Genomic DNA, 25,157 nt, shown 5'->3' with positions numbered 1-25,157 from the left:
ACCAGAGAGGTTATTAAACAGTCGTTGTTTAGAACACAATTGAAAACTCATGTACACCTCATGTAACTAAGGATAACATTTTCTGCACTTTTTATAATAATTCATAAATTCAAAAGGCTGTTAAAGAGCACTTCCTGCGAATGAGCAGGGAATCACACAGTGACTTCTGAATTTTCGTGTTTAACAGAGCATATACGTAATCCAAAAGTTACCGTCATAATGGTGAGCACTAAGAACATCACTGTTACTTCTGACATAAATTTGCAGAAGCTGACACATGCTTTTATGAACTTATAAATATGATAAATTGGTAAATTGGTTTATTATTGTCACATGTACCAAGGTACAGTGAGTAACTTGTCTTACTGTCCATGCAGATCAATTCATTACACAGTGCATTGAGGTAGTACAGGGTAAAACAATACAGAATGCAGAATAAAGTGTTGCAGTTACAGAGAAAGTGCAGTGCAGGCAGACAATAAGGTGCAAGGTCATAATGAGGTATATGAGTATGCTCTATAATGCTACAGTTAGAACTGATGCAAAGTAGTGTGTTGACTGGTAGTGCTGCTGATTGTGTAGGCTGCTATAACTGGATGATACAACTGATTGTTCCTCACCACAACAGTGAGAGGAAGGGTTCTTGCCAAGAAAACCATGGCTTAAAGCATGATCATATGGCTTGAAGACATTGATGGGTATACCTGGGAAATGCATGAAGTACTTGGCTTGAAGTAAAGGTGATCAACGTGTAAGGGGAATTGCTGAGCCAGTACTGTGGCAATTTATCAGTAGTCATTCCTCTTTCAGTGAAAGTGCCAGACTCTTACATCGAGACCATTAATAATAAATAGATCCAACTGAGATGTTATTGCATGGATGTTATTCTGCAGTTCTGCAGACCACACACTTGGTGTAAAAAAGGTTTGATTCAATATCTTTGAGTTCTTTTCTCAAAATAAATCCTCTGACTGACAGTTTAACCCTTTGCAGCCCACTGAGGTAACAAAATATATTTTTGAGCTTGAAGATCAACTAATCAAAGCAACTTTATTCTCCTCAGTATGAAACAGCTGAAAATAATGATACAGTAATAAACAGATCAAAGTAACTGTAAACTTTTCAGGGTAAAGATGTCTAAATATACTGTTGGATTTACATTGACCTTTTGACTCTCAAGTCAGTTAACTGGACATCAAAAGAGACAGATGTTCACTGCAAATGTTCCTGCCAGACCCAACCTGTATTAATTTAAGATCAGGGCCGGAATGAGTTAAGAGCTCTGCTGTTCCCTCTCAATTCGTATTTCAGCTTGAATACTAGAACAAATAAGCTTGGAAGAAAAAGAGTATTAAAAAAGTAGATTATTTGAGGACTTTATCTGCCACTTTGTAGTTGAATAGGCTTTGCAAACTGTTCATTTAAATAAAATATTTATACTTGTGACCATATTAAGTGCAATCTGAAAGTATTTAACATCTTATAAATACAGTGCATTATTGGGTTAAATTTAAGTCGTGTATTAAAAGTAGTTTTGACATAGCAATTTTTAATGCAAACTATGAAATTCATCTTGCTTTCAAAAAATTTGGCAGTTCTTTTCTTTTGACTAGGAAGGACAGAAACTATACATCCATTTCCCAACACATGAACATGCATAGTCATGTGTTTTAACATGACTTATTACAAGAAAAAGGGTTTGCCAAACACTTTTTCATCAAGACTGTCCCGTTGTGATTTGATGCCAAGCTCCTCTTTAACCTTCTAAAAAAAACTTATCTGTCTAGTTAACCAAATTCTTTATGAAATGTTGAAATGTCATCAAGATTTTGCTTGCCAGTATACTTTAAAGTTCTAATAGATTCCAGTGTATGGATACATTTTCTGCTGCTCTTTATTCTGTACATCTGGAGACAGATTTGCTTTCCACCCTTCTTACATAAAGGAAGTTGAAGTCTTCTCAGTTTGTTAATGTAATACTGAGTGCTCTCCAGCTGCATTTAAACTATTAAACTATTTTCGGTGCTTTGAAAATATGTTACATAGGTACTGCAGTAGGAGAATGAAATAATATTTTTTAAAAGACTTGTATTTATATGATGCATTTCAAACCTCAGGATGTCCCAAAGTAATTTACAGGCAACTGAAATACCTTAATGTGCAGTTGCTGTACATTAAAAATGTGCAGTGACTGCACATTGCAAATATGGCACCCATTTGCAAATAGCTCAGTTCCACAAACTGTGCAATGCCTTAATGACCAGTTAATCTGTGGTGGTATTGACAAGGGATAAGTATTAGAACATGGAACATAGAAAACCTACAGCACAATTCAGGCCCTTCGGCCCACAAAGCTGTGCCTAACATGTCCCTACCTTAGAAATTACTAGGCTTACCCATAGCCCTCTATTTTTCTAAGCTCCATGTACCTATCCAAAAGTCTCTTAAAAGACCCTATCATATCCGCCTCCATCACCGTTGCCGGCAGCCCATTCCACGCACTCACCACTCTCTGAGTAAAAGACTTACCCCTGACATCTCCTCTATACCTACTCCCCAGCACCTTAAACCTGTGTCCTCTTGTGGCCACCATTTCAGCCCTGGGCAAAAGCCTCTGACTATCCACACGATCAATGCCTCTCATCATCTTATACACCTCTATCAGGTCCCCCCTGATAAAATATTGTCAGAATTCTTCTGCTCTTGAATAGGTCATGTCCACCTGAGTCTGCAGATCGGCCATCAGGTTTACCACTTAAACTGCAAAACAGCAGTTTAGTTTGTATAATATTTCCTCTGTACTGTACTGTAGTGTCAGCCCATTTTATATGTTCAGATTCTGTGAGTGGGACTTGAACCCTGAACCATCTGAAACAGCGGAAAATGGTAGCACTAAACCAGCAATGATGCTACTTGCTGCAGGGAGTGCAAATCGATCACCACAATTAACACCACACCCCTGGGCTGGAAGGAAAACAAGCCAGTCAAAATTGTGTTCTCTGATATCACATTTTGCTGTTTAAGAAAAACCCTTGGCTCTACATAGACCAGTGCGCCATTAATGTAGATCAATGGAAAGTTACAAGCAAATGACAAAGTTCAGGACCCAGCCTGTCTGTGCCAGGAGAGGAGTTCAGGTGGGAGAACTGGCCTCATTGTCTTCAGCTTGAAAATAGAAACTTCAGCCAGGTACGTGACTCCTGATCATAAACTGGTTACACCTGCCACAACGTGAGACGCATGGACGGTGGTGATGAAAGGATCGAGGTCGCCAGCCGTAAAACCCGATGACCATTCCTGTCTGGGACATCCAGAGGAAGAATTGCCACTTGAATGCAGTTCCAGAAGGTGGCCAGTACCTGATGCACACCCTGCAGCATGAGTCCGTTCTTTTAGGAAATACGGAGTGGTGTGTCAAAGAGACAAGAACTTTTCTTAATTATTTAAGTATTATTTTTAAACACACCATTTTACGATGGGTTAGCTTTTTTGGCAGATTGTCCAGTTTCCTTTTTATGTTTTTGTAGTGTGCTCATTACCTGAAAGTTAAAGGAATCCACATTTGTGACCATAGTTGTGAAGGTATGATTACATAGAAATCATGGCACCCCTTCAGAATGTTTGCGGTATTGACCTGTGTTTTGGACCAATTTTTCAATAGTGCATGAGTGAAACCATTCTCAACAGGATTAAGGATCAAACCTGCTATTTAAAAGCAACATCATAAAATGTAGGATGTGTTCGTGGCTAAAGAGGGAAAAATATTGTTTTGATACTTCAAAGGGTGTCCTGTTAATATGAGCAGTATTATGGAGACTGCCTCCAGCATTCTCCTGGAAGACTGATTGTTCTGTTCACAATATTGGTCTTCGTCCAGATCCTGTTGGTCATATTAGTCATCAAGCCTTTACTATAGGGATGTCAGGGATTTCTTTTAGCATCAAGTATTGTACGCTCTGCAAACACAATAATAGACACAATTGTGTTGTTGTTCCATTGCTGCAGATGATCCAGATGATATAATTACTTACACAAATCCTCAGTGCATTCAGCTTAAAACATTGAGTCATTTGCTGTGACTTCTAACTTCAATCTGTTCACAGATAAGAACCCATTGCTCTCAGGTATTTTCTGATGACATTGCAAAGAGCTTTGATGGCACTATTCCCAGTAAAGCAAGCTAAATGCTCTGAATTTAGACCATTTCTCTTCCTGTAGACTGTTGATGAAGCAAATACATATCAGGGAAATAAGAGTGTTAATAAGATAAGATAATATTTCTTTATTAGTCACATGTACATCGAAACACACAGTGAAATGCATCTTTTGCGTTGAGTGTTCTGGGGGCAGCCCACAAGTGTCGCCACACTTCCGGTGTCAACATAGCATGCCCACAACTTCCTAACCCGTACATCTTTGGAATGTGGGAGGAAACTGGAGCACCCGGAGGAAACCCACGCAGACACGGGGAGAACGTACAAACTCCTTACAGCCAGCGGCCGGAATTGAACCTGAGTCCCTGGTGCAGTAATAGTGTTATGCTAACCACTACACTACCATGCCTGTACAATAGGGGGAAAGAACAGGGAATTTGGATTAAAAAGAAGTTGCCAGGACTAAAAATGCCAGGATGAGAACCACTTATACTTTGCAGGAAATATGAAGTGAATCTGGAAGTAAATACATTTATCAGCTACATCTCCAATACTACTGTTCTTCTGTTACATTTGGAAAGATTTTTCTGTATCACAGGGTTTTTTTTCTCAACCTAAAAGGCAACATATGGTTCATTTTTTTCAAACTCATTTATCCTGGTTGTGATTGATATAAGGCTGATATATCTCCCCAAACACATACGTAAGCTGGAAGCAGTGGAACTTGAATCTTAACCAAATCTTATCTTTGGCGCTGGGAGCCATTTAATACATCGCTCAGGATTTTGAATCTTCCACTCATGGAGTGAACATCAATTTGCAACTTGGCAAACGCATCAGTGTCTAAAAGTGCCACACTGCTTCAACATGGCACTAACAAAGCAGCTTAAGGTTCACCACGACTGACTGAATCACATACAGTACATTTAACCCTCATTTCCTATTTTCTGTCTGCTGTGGACTTGCCCTGTGGGTTTCAAACTTTCACCAAGAGTATTAAGAGTAAAAAGTAAACATTTTCATGGTATTCTGTAAACAACAGTGGAGGTTCTGCTGTGCTCTGTGGGAGAAAATTGCATTTTATCCATGGCCACATCGCAAAGCAAAATGTGAAGGGAAGTTTTGTCTACATGGAGAAGGTGAGTTAAATTGTAGCAGAGCTCGAACCTCAGGTAAAGATATTTCTGAGCAAATCAAAACCACAAGATAAAGCTTCTTCTCTAACTGCTTCAGTAAGTGGGGGAAGGGTAAGATGAAATAATTTACTAAAGCTCAGATAAAGATGCAGAGCCGGATAGTGGATTATTGCCACCACATAAATTTCCAAACAGAACCCCAAATGAAAGTGCAATGGGCAATCCCAACTTTGCAATTTTTGTTGTATGACCAATCTGCCTGTTGATACCTTACATGAATCAATGTCTTCTCATCTGCTGTTCCCACCAAATTCTTAAATGGACCCAGATTTAAGGACTCAATTGAAAGCCAAGTTAGCAAAGGAGGAGTGCACATCAGGTCAAGTAAGCAGGCCTGTTTCATGCGGTGCATTACTTCAAAAACATCCAAAGAAAACTTTATACAAATACAATATTTCACTGGAATTGATGTTTGCTATTGACTTGAACATATATTTTCCATTGTGATTTATTAAAAGTCACTGTGCAAATGCTGCTCAATAAATGTCTGACTGACAGTAGTTAATAGCATATTTCATAAAGAGGCACAGGCGAAATAACATAGCATCTAAATGCAAACCTGTTGACTGTTGAGATTCTAAGCTGCAAATAAGCAGAACAATTGAAAATTGTTCTTTCAAAAATTCAGAATCTCAAAAGAGCTTTTGTGCTTGTGAAGTTTTCATTTGTAATGTTCCTGTTTCCATATAGTTTTGGGCTGGATTGCAACAGATGGAATTAAAAAAAAGTGCCCAGACTAATAGCTAAGACTGATGGGTAATTAACTTCTCAATGATTCATCTGTGTAACACCCTGGGTTACTTTACCGAAGGAGCATCTGGTTCACATGTGTATAATAGTTTGCTTGCAATGATTGACATCTGCAGTTTGCTCATAAAGAACTCTTGTTGCAGATGTATGGCTCTGCCCCCTTCCTTTGTGTTCTTATGCAGTCGTGTTTTCAGCTAGCTCCAATTCACATGAAGGGTTTGAATTGGGAATAAATGTAGATTTGAGCATGGTCTTAACAAAAGTTCATTCTCTTAATTAATGTGACATCTGAAAATAGTGAAATATCTGTGTGTATGTGTGGCCTAAACATTGCCAAACAAAATCATGTTTATATCATATTAAGACTGTGCTATAACAGTGAAGCCACCCAATTTAAGATAAATAAACCTGGGTTTTGTACTTTTTAATTATTTCATAGAGTGCCTGGAGGGAGCACAATTTATTGGTAGTTTGTAAATTAGATGGCAAGAACCAGAAACAATTTGCATTAAGGATAGTTGTTTCATCAAGTGGTTCCTTTTGGGAATCATTGAATGATATTGTATAGAAGACCATTTACCCCTTCATGCCTGCGCCAGCTCTTTGAAAGAGCTATCCAATCAGTCTTTCTTTCTCACTTTTTCCCAATTGTACTGTAATTTTTGTTCCCCTTCCTTTTGAAAATTGCTGTTGAATCTTTAAGGCAAAGGACTCTGAATGAAATAGTTTGCTGTGTAAAGAAGAATCCCCCAAGACTCATCTATCATTGAAATTGTGATGGAGTTTAATCAAAGTACTGGGGTTAATTTCAAAAGGAACGGAATTGAAAAATAATGTAAAATTTGTATCAAACCTTGGATAGACCACTCCTTAAGTTTTGTGAAAAATTTCTGGTTTCTATATTGTAGAAGGTTATGGAGACACTAAAGAGGGTCCCATAAAATGATGTGCTAGATTGAAATCAGAAGTTAAAACTCTCAGAAAATGTTGATCAGACTGGGTCTCTTCTCTAAGAATAAGAACTGAGTGGTGACCTTTAAGATTATGGAAGGGTTTGATAGGAAAAGCATAGAGAAGATGATTCTACTTGCTGAGCAGACCAAGAGTTCAACAGAGTTATCAGAAGGAGCATTTGTACCCAGAGGTTAGCTCAAATGCAGAAATTTTTACGATAATGTAGATGTGTGTAAAGGGAAGTTGAATAAGTACTTGTAGGAGAAAGCAATAAGGAGTTAGATGAAAAAGAATCAGCAGAGGTTCATGCAGAGAATAAATGACCAGTAATAACTTATTAACCAAAAGACATTTTTTGTGCTGTAATTATTAATATATACAGTTCTTTTGCCACCTATATTAAATCTGCCTCCCCTGGTTTGGAGAACTGCTTGAGTATAAAGTTAAGACCTGCCTGACCCACCTTCCTGAACCCAACAAAAAAGACCAGGTCCTGTTGGGCTAGGGCTGGGTATCCAGCCTGTGTACTGGTTACCAATTCTTCTACCCCTGGAAAAATCTTTACTTCTCTATCAAAACTGCTCACTGTTTATGACTTTCATCGTCCACTTAACCTTCTCCGGCCTATAGAATAAAACCCTAGTTTCACCTGTTTCTGTACATCTGTTTATAAAAGAAGGGATCCCATTTGCTTTTTTATCACCCATTGAATTTATCCTGCCTTGATACATCTATCCACTGTGTAGCTGACCATATAGATTAGGAGGTTGCAGGTTCATTTAATAAACTGTTTTGAATTAAATAATCATAGCTGTGCAGCAACGGTAGAATTATCAATAGCCTCAGCAGCCTGAGGTAAGGATAGGAAATAACATTAAGGACACACATCCTGACCATTATCTAATGGCCCTGCTGGTAGGAATATTTGGCCTTTGTTTAAGCACATACATCTGGCTTGGCTTTAATGCCTCCAGTAGTCACACAGTGATACACAGAGTGAAGGTTCATAGATAGATAATGACTGAACAAAGTACTGGAGGGGAAATGATCACTGTGGAATCAAATAGTAACAAGCTTGTCATGGTTCCGAGTGCTGGCCCTCGATTTGGCTCCATTGACGGTGCCTTGCTGTGCAGCACATGGATTCCATGCACCACTAATCACATAACGACACACACCTGAGCCCCATCAGGAGACTAGCGTAAGAACCCTGGTTTCACTAGCACTGGTTGCCAGAGTATTGGTCTATCTCTGGGTATATTTTGTCTCCTGGATGCTTAGAGCTGGCAACTCTAGCGCAGCCCTGGTTTTGCTGTTCTCCATGGAAACCCTGTTTTTGTGTCGTGGCTCTATCTCAGAGCCCTGAGGCAAGATTCCTTCTGGTTGGTGTTTGGTTCTGAGCAAGTATCCTGTCTCCAGTCTCATACTGGTGTTCCGCATTTGGGTTCTCTGTGATCTTGCTTCTCGTGTGACATTGTGACAAAGCTAATTCCTTCAGGAGGTCATTTGGCCAAGGAAAAGAAACTTCCCACAGCCTGATATGTGCTTTGCCAAACTTGATTCAGCAAGTGATGGTTAACTTTGTACTTGTGTGCACAAGGTCCAAAAGTTGATGAGATTGGGGGGAGGAATTTTGCATACAAAAGAAACAGTGTGCAAAGTTCCACCACTGGTTTTTTGGAGAGATTCCTGCATTGATATAGAACATATGAGGCTCAGCTTCAACAGCTATTGTATTCTTTACATTAGCACAGAGTTTAAATCTTAAGTACTAAATGTCCTATCCAAGGAAGAATTATTTAAAATGCTTTCAACTCAACCACAATTTTGCAATGTTGGAGGATGAAATATTGAATTTGGACTCCCTGACAATAGCTTTAGACTGAATTGAGTCAAGATTAAGAGAGGCATTGTCTCTCCCAAACAGGAACATGATAGTCTAATTGGAATTGACTGGAAAGAGTTTTCAGGTATCCTGCCATCAGCATATCAGTTGGCGTCTTTACATCGGGTCATTGCATCACCTACCCCTGCGCCACTTCACTAGGGTCCCTCAGTGGCTCAGATAGCTGAAAGGTTTGACTGGCTTAGCTGTACTGAAGCAAGATCTGCCTTTGATCTAGTCTGTGGGGAACCTAAACTGAGTTAGTTGATCTCAACCAAGCAGCCAATATAGAAACATACCCAACCTTATCAATGCCTGCCAAGGAAGAGTGGTTAAAAAATAATGGGTTTGTTTGCTCTTGTAAGCAGGAGGTCCAGACATTGATGGCATCTGAGAAGGAATTTCACATCCAAACGAGAAAAGGTGTCCTTTTGATCAGAAGTAGGTCAAGTGCAGAATAAGAACTTCAGTGAATTTATGGAGGAAAACATGTTCAAATTGCCATTTCTGATCAAATTGTTTCCCTTAATATCTCGGCTTGGGGATCGTATTTTGAAAGGTACCGAGACACACAAGTGATATGAGCAGCTGAAAATGTCAGAAAAACTGGGGATTTCTGGGGGGGAAAAAAGCAACCAGTCCTTATTGTTGAAAGCAATTTCAATGCATCTGGCATCTTTCCTTCATTGGATATTTAAATTTACCTTTGTTCCTTTCCTATTAACAAAACCAGATTCCTCCTATTAATTAATTGTGCTATGAGTTCTCCCAGTCTGTTCACTTACAAATTTAATTGAGTTTGGAATAAAGGTAAGAAGGAACATCTGATTAATTTAGGGGACATAATTATCTGTGTGGTTGTGGGAAGACTAATGAAATTGAGTTTGCAGAATAAAGCTTAATAATCTTTCTTTGGCATGTGTAAAGGCCAATGAATTCACGTGTATATTGTGATGTGAGTGGATCTTATACCATTCTTTGGTTTAAAAAGTCTGACTTAACCTCTTCAAGTATGTGTGAAGAGATAACTTAAGCAATGATTTCATTGCGGTTAGAATGATTTAACTAGGATTTTCTTTCTTGTATAAGTCAAATTACAAGAAATTCATGGTAAATACTGTAGAATGAAGTCTGGTCTCTGACACATGAGAAACATTCAAACCATGGATAAAGTGCAGGGAAATGCCATAAGAGGAATATGATGTCATAGGATTGGGTTATAAAGGGAGATTCAAAACAGTGTGAAATAATGTGGCTGAGATAGGTTGTCATATAAATAAAATATGTAAGAGTATGGAAAAGTGTCACAACTTAAATAGCCATTCATTCAAGTTGGAAAATGGCTAATTTAGGACTGTAATCTGAAAAATCCTCGTATAAAATTGATTGAGCACGGACTCACAAGTGGAATGGGTGAGATAAAACCCTGGAATATTTAAAGGAAATGTTGGATGCCATGACGGGCAGCCTCAGACTTGCTCAGTGAGTGAGTTCACCTTCTGCATCTACATTCTGGTACTTGCTTGTGGTCTATTAATTTTGGCATTTTTCATGTAAGTTATAGTAGCAGCGCGTGACCAGCTGCACTCCCGGAATAGCTCGAGAGCCAGAACATGGAACACAAGCAGTGACAAGTCAAAGTGAGAGAATACCTTAAGAGGCCATGGAGTTTTTGGGGAGGAGGGATTTGTAGGACTGGAGGAGGTCAATTGGTTTATTATGGTCACATGTACCAAGGTATAGTGAAAAGCTTTGTTTTGCATGCCGTCCATATAGATCAATTCAATACACAGTACAGTGAGGTAGTACAAGGTAAAACAATAACAGACTGTGGAATAAAGTGTTACTGTTAAGGCAGACAATAAGGTACAAGGTCATAACGAGGTAGATTGTGAGGTCAAGAGTCCGTCTTATCGTACTCGGGAACCATTCAATAGTCTTACGCACTGCACTTTCTCTGGAACTGTAACACTATATTTTGCATTTTGCTTTCTTTTCACTACTTTGATGTAATTAAGGGTGGCATGATCTGTCTGGATGGCACACAAACAAAAGATTTTCACTGTATCTCGATACATGTGACAATAATAAATCAATTACCAATGATAACAGTGGATGCCTTGGGAGTGATGAAGTTATAGAACAAATTAAGCAGAGAAATGTATGTATTGACTTTGAAGCATTTGGAGACCAGGGACCAATGTTGGTCAGTGGCAGCAGGTGAACTGGGGAGTGTTATTTAGTTGGGGGTAGGATGTAGTTCATGCAGGAGGAGGAAGAAACCTTGCTCATTTTCTCTCATTTTACCCTGGCATTGCTGTGGTAAGTATCCTCATCACTATTCTAGATGGAGAGGGGATGGGCACCCCACAGATGCCCCTCCCCCCACCCTCCCTGCAGCTTAATGAGCTTCTTTTGTCTCCCTCCCTGTTCTGACAAAGGGTCTTCAGCCTGAACTGTTGGCTCTTTCACTCCTGCAGCCTGACCTGCTGAGTGTTCCTGGCATTGTTTGTTTTTGTACAATTTCCTTTGTCCTTCTAAAATATTCTGCAACTTTTAACATGCACGTTCATGCTACATACTACCTGTCTGGTTGGTCTATTGTCCAGTATAATGGTTCCTCCAACTTCCGGTAACTACTTCCCTCTGTCCCCCGTCCCACCCCCCCCCTTTGTTTTCCCCTTATCCCACTGGCCCCATCACCCCTTCTCTTACCCCTCCCCTGCCCTCTCCATCTGCCCGTCACCCACACATTCCTCTCTCCGGTTCCCCTCCCCACCTCCTTCCCTTTATTCCATGCTCCACTGTCCTCTCCTATCAGATTCCATCTTCTTCAGCCCTTTGTCACTTCCACCTATCACCTCCCAGCTTCTTAATCATTCCCACCCTCCCCCTTCCCCCACCAGCCTATCACCCCCCCCTGACCTGGATCCACCAATTACCCTCCAGCTCTTGCTCTACCCCCTTCCCCCACCCTTTTATACCAGCTACCTCCCCTCTTTTTTACCAGTCCTGATGAAGGGTCTCAACCCGAAACTTCAACTGTCCATTTCCCTCCATAGGAGCTGCCTGCTCCACTGAGCTCCTCCAGTGCTTTGTGTGTCGTACAGTACAGTGGGATTGTCTCTTTGGTTCCTCTTTGACTGTAGCCAGGATGCCCTGGCAGTGGCTTCTCTTCCTACCCCACCCCATTACACCAGGATCCAACAGGGACTAACCATTATCTTCATCAAATGCCACAGCTAACAATGTCATGAAATCAGCTCGTATTGATGACATCACCCTCTGTTCACTGCATGAAAATCAAAAAGCCACAGATGCTGGAAATCTGCAATAAATGCTGAAACACTCAGCGGGTCAGGCAGGATGTAGATGCAGAGTTAATGTTTCAGGTCAAAGACACTTCATCAGAATCCTGTTTGCACATTTGCTGGCTCTGTGTTGGATAAGCTGGAATTTCCTCCAATTAAACTTTGACAACAACAAAGCCTGGTCACAACTTCCATCAGCTTATTAGAAATTTCATCCCCTCCATGGCTATTTTGTCAATCTACAAGTCAAAATCTAACACAAGATGTGCATCAGGTACAACCTTTGATGAAGATTTTCACTTCATTCTTCACTGCTACAATTTGCTCTGCACCAATCTTAATTCACTTGCTGGGAAACCGATGACCATACATCTTTCAGCTCCGGACTCTATTAAGAACATAAGAAAATAGGAGCAGGAGTAGGCCACTTGGCCCCTCAAACCTGCCCCAACATTCAATATGATCATGGCTGATCTGCCTGGGCTCCATCTCCTCTTCTGTGCCAGTTCTCCACAGATCTCAATTCCCCAACCTTTCAAACATTTATCTACCTCCTCTAAATACTTCCAATGATCTAGCCTCCACAGTCCTCTGGGCTAGAGAATTCCAGAGATTCACCACCTTCTGCAGGAAGTTCTCAGTACCTTCTCCCACTAGTGGAAACATCTCAATATCTACCCTACCATGTCCTCTTAGGATCTTATGTTTCAATGAGATCACCCTTCATTCTTCCAAACTCTAAAGAATATCGGTCTCTTTATAGAGTCATAACAGCACAGGAACAGGCTCTCTGACCCACCACGTCCACACTGACCATCAGGTATCTAGCTTAGTCTTCTGGGCACCGGTGATTCAAGGGCTCTCTAGATACCTCTTCAATGTTGTGAGAGCACTTGCCTCCAACACCCCCTCAATGCTTCCAGATCACCCTTGGAGAATTAGAGAGGTTCTTCCTCAGATCCTCTCCAAATCTCATACTTCTCATAACCCAGCCTATCCAGTCTCTCCTCATAATTGAAATGGCTCATCCCAGGACAACCCTAATTCCAGGAATCTTTCTTGGACTGTCTTCAGTGGTAATACATCCTTTTCTATAATGGGACCAAAACTGTGCACAGTACCCCATGTGTTGCCTTACCAGTACCCTGTACAATTGTAACAATACTTCCCTATTTCTAACCTCCAACCCTTTTGCAATAAAGACTAATATGCCATTTGCCTTGCTAAACATTTGCTGTATCTATCCGCTAACTTCTTGTGATTCATGCAAAAGGACAGTTTAATCCCTTTAATCCCTGTTTTGCTAGTCTATATCACTAGTTCCCTGGTCACTTGTATTTAACATCTCTAGTTTCTAACCATGTCTAGCAGTGCAATTGCACCCTTGCCCCACCTGTCAGAAACCACTGATCCTTCAGCATACCATTACATTCAATTGCATTAGTTTTCTGGGCACCATGCTCTGGAAGTCCCTGCCTAAACCCATCTACCTGTCTCTCATTCTTTTAAGATTAGCTGACCCAGGCATGAACCCCAAATAGCCTTGTGTGATGCAAACCTGCCTCCGACTAAACCTTTTGTTCCCTTTTAATCAGAAGCCTTTGGTTTGCTATCTTTTTCCCAGTCACAGCTCTGCAAAGCACTCCGGGGTATTTTGGAATTTAAGGTGCTATGTAAGTATAAATTACTGTTCCTAGGATGTGGATAACACTGGTAAGAATTTATTGCTCTGTTCCTAGTTGCCCTGGAGATACTAAGACACAGTTGCATATTGTAGAATAGGATCATGAAGAGAGTTGGGTTTGTGCTTTCCAGTTTATTTTTAATTTGTTAAGTTCTTTATGAAAGGGTACCTAAATTCAACAGTTACCATCTGTAGATTCCCATCGGCACTTCTGCTGATAAATACTTGAGGCATAATTCTCCTTCCACCATTGCCTTTTTATACTTTAATGAAAGCAGTATTTTACCATTCTAATTGTGTAGTGATTGATGCTGTCATTTCAAACTTTCACTCGGGCAAATCCTTACTGATGAGAGTTGTGTGAGTTAGGCTTGTGATTGGTGTTGTTGTATGAAATAGTACAGTAAGCCAACATCAAATGGCAACTAAAATTGTACCATTGTGTTCTTACATTTATATAAAATGTTAGCAATGTGCAGACATAAGCAAAATGACTTGGGTTGTACAACATTAATCATTTTAAAACTTACTTTTAATCAAAGGCAAAAATACAAAATTAAATCTCATTTTCAAAGGAGCTGTTCTTATGTTTTCATTTTTTTCCACCATTTATACTTTAGTTTTACAATCTATACTTGGTTATATTGTTCAGCAGACTAACACAACGTTTCCAGCAGGTAAAATTAGATAGCCAGAGAATGGCTCACTTGTTTCTGGGTACAAATAGCAAGATCAAAGTCAAAGTCGAGTTTATTGTCATCTGCGCAAGTCCACGTGTGCACAGGTGCAATGAAAAACTTACTTGCAGCAGCATCACAGGCACATAGCATCAGATAAGCAGCATTCACAAGAAAAGCATAAACATCAATTAAACACAGTTTTTACAAGAAAGGACACAATGAGAACAAAAAAAAAATTCCATTTCATCATATTGTTCTTTGGAACTTACAACTCCATGTTGAATTACACCTTCACTGCAAATATGCTTCAAACAGCCCAATTACAGCTGGAGTTAAGCTTTATATTGAATTATCCTAAATGGAACTACAAACCATAGAGTCATAGAGCAATACAGCACGGATACAGGTCCTTCAGCCCAACCAGGCCATGCCGAACACGGTGCCCACCCAGCTAGTCCCAATTTCCTGCGTTCGGCCCATATCCCTCCAAACCCTGCCCCTCCATGGACCAATCCAAGTGCTTCTTACATGATACTATTGTACCAGCCTCACCCACTTCCTCCGCCACCTCGTTCCATATACCCACCACCCTCTGCATGAAAAAGTTGCCCAAGTCCCTTTTAAATCTTTCCCGTCTCACCCTAAACCTACGCCCCCCCTAGTTTTGGACTCCCCTACCTTGGGGAAAAGACTGAAAGAGTGAGACAAAGCCTCTTACACCTAGTTCCTACTCCCAGCTCTGCTCTGAAAACTGTCAACCCTCCACTCTCCTTCCAATTCTGAGGAAGGGTTGCCGAACAGAACTGTTGACTTGTTACTCTTTCCACAGATGTTGCTTGAGTGGCTGAGTTCTTCCAGTGTTTCTGGTTTTGTTTTAGAATCCGGCATCTGCAGTTTTATTTGTTTCCTAAACCGGTGCATGATTCTGCCTACATACAAGTACGGCAAAGTGTCTTTTGCAATTTTTTCATGTTAGTAAGTAACTTTGAACTTCTGAATGTCCACAACATGGAGTGAATTCCATAGCCCCAAGCTATTGGGAACATCTGGATTGTGAACACGTAACTGTAAGTTTATAGTTGTATTTGCGGTCTCTATTTGACCAAGAGTCTCATCCAGTTTGTCTCTTCTGACGTAGTCCTTCATATGTCCAATGTTGGTGATTAGTAGCATAGAATGTTGTTAGTTAAGGGAGAACTTTGAACAGGAAGTTAACAGCAAGCAGCTTTCTGTGTTGTTCCATGGCGCCACACTAGGCCCTTTGATGTGTTCAGTATTTTATTGTAGATGCTCTTTTCTCAGTCTTATATAAAGTAGAACATAGAGGAGTCCAAAACCACTTTTTAACCTAGTGTGGTAACAAGCATATTGAAAATATTCAACATGTCTTTGTCACTGTGGACAAAACATCAGATTAGATTATAATAGTTTATTGTCATGTCCACCAGGGTGCATTGAAATTCCTTGTTCACATGAAGCTCATAGAGTGAATAGTATAAATGATAATAATAAATACCACAATAAACATCATGAGGAGCACAGAAAATGGTGCAAGTGTAGTGCAATCTGAAGTAGTGCAAAAAAATGTCCTTAATTTTTTAAGTTTATCTCATGTAGATATGTGCTTAAGATATGGCAGAAAACATTTGTTAAGTACGTTGATTTATTATAGGTTATGTTAATAAATTCAATTTAATCAAGAAAACAGCTGTAAATATATAATGTTGCTCTTTGGTACTGTCCATATTTCCACAGTAAATTACATGCACTCATTTAAGTATTTGTAAGATGTCAAATAGAAACTAAACATACTGATATCCCAAAATGGTGCAGTATAATTGAAAATGAAACCATGATGAAAAATGGAGACACAAGAGAGACTACAGATGCTGGAAATCTGGAGCAACACACAAGGTGCTGGAGGATCTCAGCGGGTCAGGCAGCATCTGTGGAGGGAGATGGACAGTCGACGTTTCGGGTCAAGACCCTTCACCAGGACTGGAAAGAAAGAGGGGAGAAGCCAGAATAAAAGGGTGGGGGGAGGGGGTGGAGCAAAAGCTGGCGGGTGATTGGTGGATCCAGGTGAGGGGGGGGGTGATAGGCAGATGGCCGGGGGGGGGGGGGGGGGAAGAGTGGGAGTGATGTAAGAAGCTGGGAGGTGATAGGTGGAAGTGACAAAGGGCTGAAGAAGATGGACTCTGATAGGAGAGGACAGTGGAGCATGGAATAAAGGGAAGGAGGTGAGGAGGGGAACTGGAGGGAGGAATGTGTGGGTGACGGGAGATGGAGAGGGCAGGGGAGGGAAGAGAAGGGGTGATGGGGCCGGGGGGGGGGGGAATAAGGGAAAACAAAGGGGGGACAGAGGGAAGGGGTTACTGGAAGTTGGAGAAATCGATGTTCATTGCGTCAGGTTGGAGACGACCGAGGCAGAATATGAGGTGCTGTTCCTCTAATCTGCGTCTGGCCTCAACTGGGCAGTGGAGGAGGCCGTGGACAGACGTGGGTGTGGGAATGGGAAGTGATGGAGAGGAATGGGTCCTGAAATGGCTGATGGAAAGTGATGGATCACGAATGGGCAGGCACGGTAGTGTAGCGGTTAGTGTAACGCTATTACAGCGCCAGCAAAACGGGTTCAATTCTGGCCACTGTCTGTAAGGAGTTTGTACGTTCTCCCCGTGTCTGGGTGGGTTTCCTCCGGGTGCTCCGGTTTCCTCCCACATTCCAAAGACGTACAGGTTAGGAAGTTGTGGGCACACTATGTTGGCGCCGGAAGCATGGCGACACTTGTGGGCTGCCCCCAGAACATTCTACACAAAAGGTGCATTTCGATGTGTGTTTCGATGTACATGTGACTAATAAAGATATCTTATCTTGAAAAAATGGAATTAAAATAACTAGCTTGTACAGCGGATGGAGCGAAGGTGCTCGACAAAGCAGTTCCCCAATCTGCATCAGGTCTCACCAATGCACCAGGAGCACCAGATGCAATGAATGACGCCAATGGATTCACATGTGAAGGATTGCCTCACCTGGAAGGACTGTTGAGGGCCCTGAATGGTGGTGAGAGAGTCCAGTCCAGCTGAAGGGTCTCGACCAAAACATTGACTGTCCATTTCCCTTCATAGATGCTGCCTGACCTGCTGAGTTCTTCCAACATTTTGTGTGTGTCTCTCCATCGTGAAGAAAGTTCATTTGCATGGTCTCAGTGAATTGTCTGCATGCCTGCTTAGATCCTCAAGAGTTGTATCTGAGCTGCATTCAAATTTTCACAACAGAAGTTGTCAGAAGAATTGGTGCAAAGACATACCAGAACCATATTAAAATCTCGGATGTTAACCGCAGCGCCTGGGAGCAGGTAACCATTAAACTGATTGTGCTGAGTGAAACTGTCAGATTGTTCTGAATGAAACAGAATTTTCTGCCAAGCACCTGGCTCACAAGCACACATCTGCCCACCTTATCTGGCTTTCATTGTGATGTGCACAGCTATATATGTGTGTCCAGGATCAGACTTTCCTTCCACCTGTGCACCAAGGCCAACTGAGACCCATCTGTTTACTTGTCAGAAGATTCCATCAAAAATGGACAAATACTATTGTCATATCAGATTGCTTCTGTGGGTTAAATTCAAATGAATAAATAAGCATTTAGTTTCCACACGATTCCTAGAAGTTAGGAGCTGTTTTGTATTATAATATTGTAAAGTTCAGTGACAAATCCTGGTCATCAGTACACTTTTCACCATTTAGGAGAGGCAGTCACTAGCATCCAAAGCAAAAATCATTCAAAATGTTAATGAACTAATATTTTCTCTAATTTATTTTTCTTATTTTGCAGGTCATGCCCTGTGAGTGCTGCATCATCAGTTAGCAATAAGCCTGATGAAGAAGAGGAGTCATTGTCAACCTTACCCAACACTGTTGAGCCGGATAATCTTTTTGATAATATTTAAACTATCTTTCTTTTATAAAAGGATGATGTAAGCTAAGAATACCAAATAAACTCCCTGCATTGTTCATCCTGAAATGCAACCACTCTGTGAGATACTGCTAGTTGTGCAGCAGAAACACTTATAGAAACCATCCAATATTCACCAAAATTTCAATGACCTCCAACATTTGTTGAGTATGGCATTCATCAAGACTTGAAGCCTTTTAAAACTTAAATACTTCTGTCAATGATGGATACATAGCTCTTAACTCGCAAGTGTAGTTTCTTGTGAATCACATTATAAACTTTCCTTACTCGTGCTCCATACAGAAGCAGGAAGAAAAATCCAGAGGATTCAACCTTTTCTACTAGGCTTCATTTTCAATAATGCAGATACGATAGGGTCTTCTAAGAGACTGTTGGATAGGTACATGGAGATGAGAAAAAATAAAGGGCTATGCATAAGCCTAGTAATTTCTAGGGTAGGGACATGTTCAGCACAGCTTTGTGGGCTGAAGGGCCTGAATTGTGCTGTATGTTTTTCTATTTCTATTTCTAAATGCATGTTTTCTGCTTATTCCCACAACATGAAAGTCTACTGTATGTCCCTCAAGTACAAGTGATTTGAAAAGTTGCCGCAGGTAAACAGCGGCACGGTAGCGTAGTGGTTAGCATGACGCTATTACGGCGCCAGCAATCGGGGTTCAATTCCCGTCGCTGCCTGTAAGGAGTTTGTACGTTCTCCCGTGTCTGCGTGGGTTTCCTCCGGGTGCTCCGGTTTCCTCCCACATTCCAAAGACGTACAGGTAGGTTAATTTGGGGTTTAAAATGGGCGGCGCGGACTCGTTGGGCCGGAAGGGCCTGTTACCACGCTGTAAATAAAAAAAAATTAAAAATTAAAAAAAACAGGAATGCAGATTTGAAGTTACAATCAGATCAGCCAAGATCTTATTAAATGATGAAGCAGACCTGAGGGGTGAAGTGGTCTACTTTCATATTTTCACTCTCTCTCAACATGGAGAGGATATTTGGCCCATTGCTTCCACGTGGATTCTTAAGATAAGATCAGATTTCTTTATTAGTCACATGTACCTCGAAACACACAGTGAAATGCATCTTTTGCGTTGAGTGTTCTGGGGGCAGCCCGCAAGTGTCACTACGCTTCCGGCGCCAACATAGCGTGCCCACAACTTCCTAACCTGTACAAAGCCATCAATCCCATTCCCCCACTTATTTCTCCACAACCCATTCTCTTTCACATGCCCTTTAGCTCCTGCCAGTGTCCTCTACCAGGGGTAAGTTACAAGAATGAATGAACTTACCAACCAGTTCATGTTGGGGATGTAGGAAGAAACTGGATTACTTTTGAAAGTAGCCAATATATGAAAATGCACACAGCCTTCTTGTGTTTAATATTGGAGAGCCTGTTCCTGCTTCCTGCATCACCCCCTCACCCACAACACAAGGCATTTTCAGTATTTCAAAGTCTAAATTTAGAGGAGCTATGGTGCCCAATCAGTGTCACTAATTCCAAGAAGTTGGCTAACATTAACCAGTTGTGGAAGTTACTGTTGCTGGTGTTAGGAAATGTGCACTTGCTTCTTTGATATTAACAAATTTAAAATAAGTAATAATGTCAGTCGGAATTAGTGGATGAACCCAAACTGATCAAACATTAATTCACTGATATTGCCATTAGTAAGTTCTAAGCTCAAATTAGTACCAACGAGATAAACAATTTTATCTACTAGCACAACTTGGTTGATTTACTCTCACTGATCCCTGTTTCGTGTCTGCTGTTGCTGCAAGGAGTTTGGCCCACCTGCTACATGAGCTGACCTAAGTGCTTTAGCTTTCCTGTCATTCCAACAGAAAGATATAATAAAAAGAGTAAAGTAATCAATGCAAATTAGAAACAAACTTTGGAACATGCCTTGCTGCAGTTATTACCGTTCAATGTTGGTATTAACTGAAAGAACACCATGCTTTGCCAGGGTTAAGATTCAAGTTCAAGTTACTTTATTGTCATTTAGCTATGTGCTGTAAAACACATGGAGGAACAAAATGTTGTTTCCCCCCAGACTCACACAACAGAGGACATACATAGAACAGAGGACATACAATAAACGCAGACAAAAAAATTGTGCAAGTACAAATAGTGCAAAAAACGGTATATACAGAATACAAAATTAGTGCAGGGTTAGTGCAAAACCGAGTTGGACGAAGAAAATACAGAACTCAGTGTGTTCCACTAAATGTATAAACATGATCAGCAGCAGCCAAAGTTCTTATGCGCCATTGTGCAAACCAGGGCTTTTGACACGGCATTTGTCTGAAAATGCCTCCAGGGTATTCAGGAGCCTAACAGCCTGGGGGAACGAACTGTTGTACAGTCTAGTAATTCTGGCCCGGGTGCTCCGGTACTGCTTGCCAGACGGCAGTGGGACAAATAGGTCGTGGGAGGGATGAAAAGGGTCATCTATGATTCTGCAGACCTTGCATGTGCATCGTGTGTTGTAGATGTCCAGGATGGAGGGAAGAGGTTCTCCAATGATCTTTCCCACTGTATTTGCAATTCTCTGCAATTCACCACAGTCAGAGGTGTTACAGTTACTGTACCAGGCAGAGATGCAGCTGGTCAGGACACTCTCGATGGTGCCCCTGAAGAATATGGTGAGGGTGGGGGAGGCAGGTTTGCTCTCTTCAGCCGCCATAAAAAGTGGAGACACTGCTGTGCCTTCTTGGCTGTGCCAGATTGCCTCCATTCTACAGAGCTACCAACTTAATTCAGTGATGTTGTATGATAAAGAGTGGGAGCCCGGAGTCAGTTCACATCTTCCACCTAAGAGTTTGGTCCTGATCGAACCTTCATGTCAAACCTTTTATTCATCCAAAGATCTGAAGATCACCCACCTGGAGGTTGCCTTCCAAGTTGCACACCTTCCTGATTTGGGAATATATCACCGGTCCTACATCAAACTGGGTCTAAAGCCTGGAATTGCCTGCTGTCAGTACACCTTCACAGGAGGAAGGTAGTTGTTCAAGAAGGTGGATCACCTCCACCTTCACAAGGGCAGTGAAGGATGGGCGAGTAATGCTGGCTTTCCCCAGCGAAGGCCAGATCCCAAAAGTGAATTAATGAAAGGTGGATGTAGCGATGATGCTTGTAAGTGGCTGGAAACTCACCTCAGGGGTTACATATAACAGCAAGATTACACCAGCAGTTTGGAGGCAATTTCTGTTCATCCAAAGCTGCACCTTGCACAGGTGGGTGAGTTATTTAGACTTGGTGAAGAAATCAAGAGAGATAGTCGTGAAGGAGAGCTAGTCATCAGTGTATTGTGGAAACCAATAATGTCCAGAGGCGGTATATTGACAAGTAAAAGGAAGGGTCAAGGATAGGTCATTGAGGGTGGCATGCCAGAGGTAATGGTGCAGGCACAGGAAGAGAAGCTATTTCAGGCAATTCTTTGGCTACTAATTGTAGAGCTAAGAATTAAATTAGGCAAGTGGGTCCCAGCTAGCTGGGTGACAGTGGAGAGTCACTGGGGAGAGGATGGTGTGGCCAGCCATGATAAGGTAGGGACACAGCTCAAGACAGACAGGGAAGAACAATTATTTTTGCCACAAACAACCAGAATGTTATAATTAATTTTAAAAGCATCATTTTGGCATGGCAACCTTACTGGAGGGTTTCAAGACGTTCTGGGAAAAATGGCTTGAACTTGGGAGGATATCACACTTTCAAGGAACTTAGAGAGGCTATTGAGGTTGGAAATGAAGTGATATTTTGCAAGGAAAGCATTGGTGATTGGTAATTGGTGATAGTTATATGTACCGAAATACAGTGAAAAGCTTTGTTTGCGTACTATCCAGACAAATCATTCTGTACATAACTACATTGAGGTACTACAAAAGGAAAACAATAACAGAATGCAGATATTACAGTTACAGAGAAAGTGCAGTGCAGGCAGACAAATAAAAGTGCAAGGGCCATGACGAGGTAGATTCAGAAATCAAGAGTTCATCTTTATCGTACAAGAGGTTCGTTGAAGAGTCTTATTACAGTGGGATAGAAGCTGTCCTTGAGCCTGGTGACACATGTTCTCAAACATTTGTATTTTCTGCTTGATGGGGAGAGGGGGGGCTTTTTTTGTGCTAGACTGGCCTATGTTCACAACTCTATGCAGTTTCTTGTGGTCCTGGGCAGAGCAGTTGATGCATTTGGATAGGATGCTTTCTATGGTGCATCTGTAAAAATTGATGAGGGTCACTGGGGACATGCCAATTTTCCTTGGCCTTCTGAGGATATAGAGGCGCTGATGAGCTTTCTTCACCATAATATCTACATGGCTGGACCAGGAAAAGTTATTGGTGATACTTACACCTCGAAACTTGAAGTTCTCAACTATCCCCACCTCAGCACCATTGACACAGACTGGGGTGTGTATTCCATCTGCTTCCTGAAGTCAATTTTGAAGAGAAGGGGTCAGCAGACGAGGTGAAAAATCTAGAAATGAGATAAATTAACTTTGTGGGTATGAAGCAAAGTTGGGCAGTCAGTAGTTTAATGGGAAAACTGTTGAGAAAGCAGGAAACAGATCTTGAGGACAGGATGAGCTTTGAAAGGGCATGTGTAGAGAGGAAAGTAAGTGGGTATTTTGAATCTCGGGCTGATGGGAGCCTTAAAAGTTTGGCTTGATGGTCTCAGAGAAGGAAGGGAAATAGCTGACATAGCTGACCAGACATGCTGTTACAGGAAGGAAACATTCCAAGATGATCCTGGAATAAGAACATGCAAGAGCAAAGTCCAATGTAGCTTTTTGTGGTTAAACCAGATCTGGCACTGAATAGCTAAATCAATCATCTGCCATATCCATTAAATTGTACCTTCATTGAACTTAATGAGTGGAGGTGAGCACTGTAACAGAACGTACACTGAGTTTATGAAATAATGGTTTTAGTGGGGCATCAGAGGAGAGGTGATCATATCGTTTGGCAGATTTGTACAGACCATTTAAATTTTTTTTCACGAAGACCTCTTCGCTGTTCTTGTGTGCTCCTTCTTTCTCTTGGTGGTATTTGCTCTTTATTGAACTCTCTACTAGCTTGCCAATGACTGCCATTTATCTTTGAGGATCACTGAAGAGTACAGGCAGACTGATAGACCTTGCTGTCCACGTTTAATCCTGTCCATAAAAGTTGTTTTACAAAGAGGGGTAAGAGGGTGAGGTGGTTGATTGCTAGATATTTACTTGGAACAGAATCATCTTGTGATTTTCCCTTTGGTATCCCTGGTTGTGATCAAAAATCAAGATAGATAAAATAGGATATCTTTATTAGTCACATGTACATCAAAACACACAGTGAAATACATCTTTTGCGTAGAGTGTTCTGGGGGCAGCCCACAAATGTCACCACACTTCCGGCCCCAACATAGCATGCCCACAACTTCCTAACCCGTACATCTTTGGAATGTGGGAGGAAACCCACGCAGACACGGGGAGAACATACAAACTCCTTACAGACAGCGGCGGGAATTGAACCCGGGTCGCTGGTGCTGTAATAGCATTACGCTAACCACTACACTACCGTGCCTGCCCCATCAAACCTATACATGTGAGGTTAGGCTGCTGAAGGATAAACTTCAACAAAAATTTCAATTAAAATTACTCAGTTAAAAAAACTATCAATTAAAATTACTCAGTGGGTCGAGCAGCATCTATAGGGGGAGAAGAATTGTCGATGTTGCAAGACTCTCTTCTGTGTCTTCCCCTTCACTTCCACCAGTAAATGCAAGGAGCGTATGGGTTTCATTTTTACTGAGATTGAGCAGGTCTAGTCAGCTGCATCTTGTGTCCTGATGCAGGGTCTCAACCCGAAACATCAACAATTTCTCCGCCACCACACCTCCCCCCCACACCCCCACAGATGCTGCTCGACCCACTGAGTTCTTCCAACAGTTTGTTGATTCCAGCAGCTGCAGTCTCTTGTGTCCCCATAATCTTTTCAAACTTGGCCAATGTAACTTAGCAAAATATTTTCCAGAATTGAATTACAGCAATGTGTAGACTGAAGATAAATGTAAGACCTGAATGATACAACTATTCAAATGAATCTTACCAAGTTCTTAAAGGGCTCAATGGGCTAGATGAAGAGCAGATGTTTCCATTGACTGACTGGGATTAAAGGACACAGCCTGAGAATATGGGGCAGAATTTGTAGCACTAAGATGAATTTTATGTCACACAAAGGGAACTCTCTAACCTGGAGTTTTGTGGAAGCTCAATCCTTGTATTCATTCAAAACAGAGATTGATAGATAGGAATAGGTATCTTTATTAGTCACATGTACATCGAAACACACAGTGAAATGCATCTTTGCGTAGAGTGTTCTGGGGGCAGCCCGCAAGTGTCGCCACGCTTCCGGCGCCAACATAGCACGCCCACAACTTCCTAACCCGTACGTCTTTGGAATGTGGGAGGAAACCAGATCACCCGGAGGAAACCCACGCAGACACGGGGAGAACGAACAAACTCCTTATAGACAGTGGCCGGAATTGAACCCGGGTCGCTGGCACTGCAATAGCATAATGCTAACTGTTACACTGCCG

The 25,157-nt window shown here is 41.4% G+C and overlaps 1 protein-coding gene across 5 annotated transcripts in view; it reads left to right on the top strand.

The window, feature by feature from the left end:
• The window catches only part of xrcc4 (X-ray repair complementing defective repair in Chinese hamster cells 4), a 369,686-nt gene extending 351,056 nt beyond the window's left edge, over positions 1–18,630 (top strand). For all 5 annotated transcript variants that reach the window (XM_052020553.1, XM_052020552.1, XM_052020550.1 and 2 more), the window contains one exon: positions 18,452–18,630. In XM_052020553.1, coding sequence (XP_051876513.1) covers positions 18,452–18,566 — 115 coding nt within the window. In that variant the 3' untranslated portion in view covers positions 18,567–18,630. The remainder of the gene's footprint in view (positions 1–18,451) is intronic.
• Positions 18,631–25,157: the final 6,527 nt, after the last annotated feature.

The sequence above is a fragment of the Pristis pectinata genome, chromosome 7 (assembly GCF_009764475.1).
Source record: "Pristis pectinata isolate sPriPec2 chromosome 7, sPriPec2.1.pri, whole genome shotgun sequence".
Taxonomy (NCBI): domain Eukaryota; kingdom Metazoa; phylum Chordata; class Chondrichthyes; order Rhinopristiformes; family Pristidae; genus Pristis; species Pristis pectinata.
This window is presented reverse-complemented; position numbering and strand designations above follow the sequence as displayed.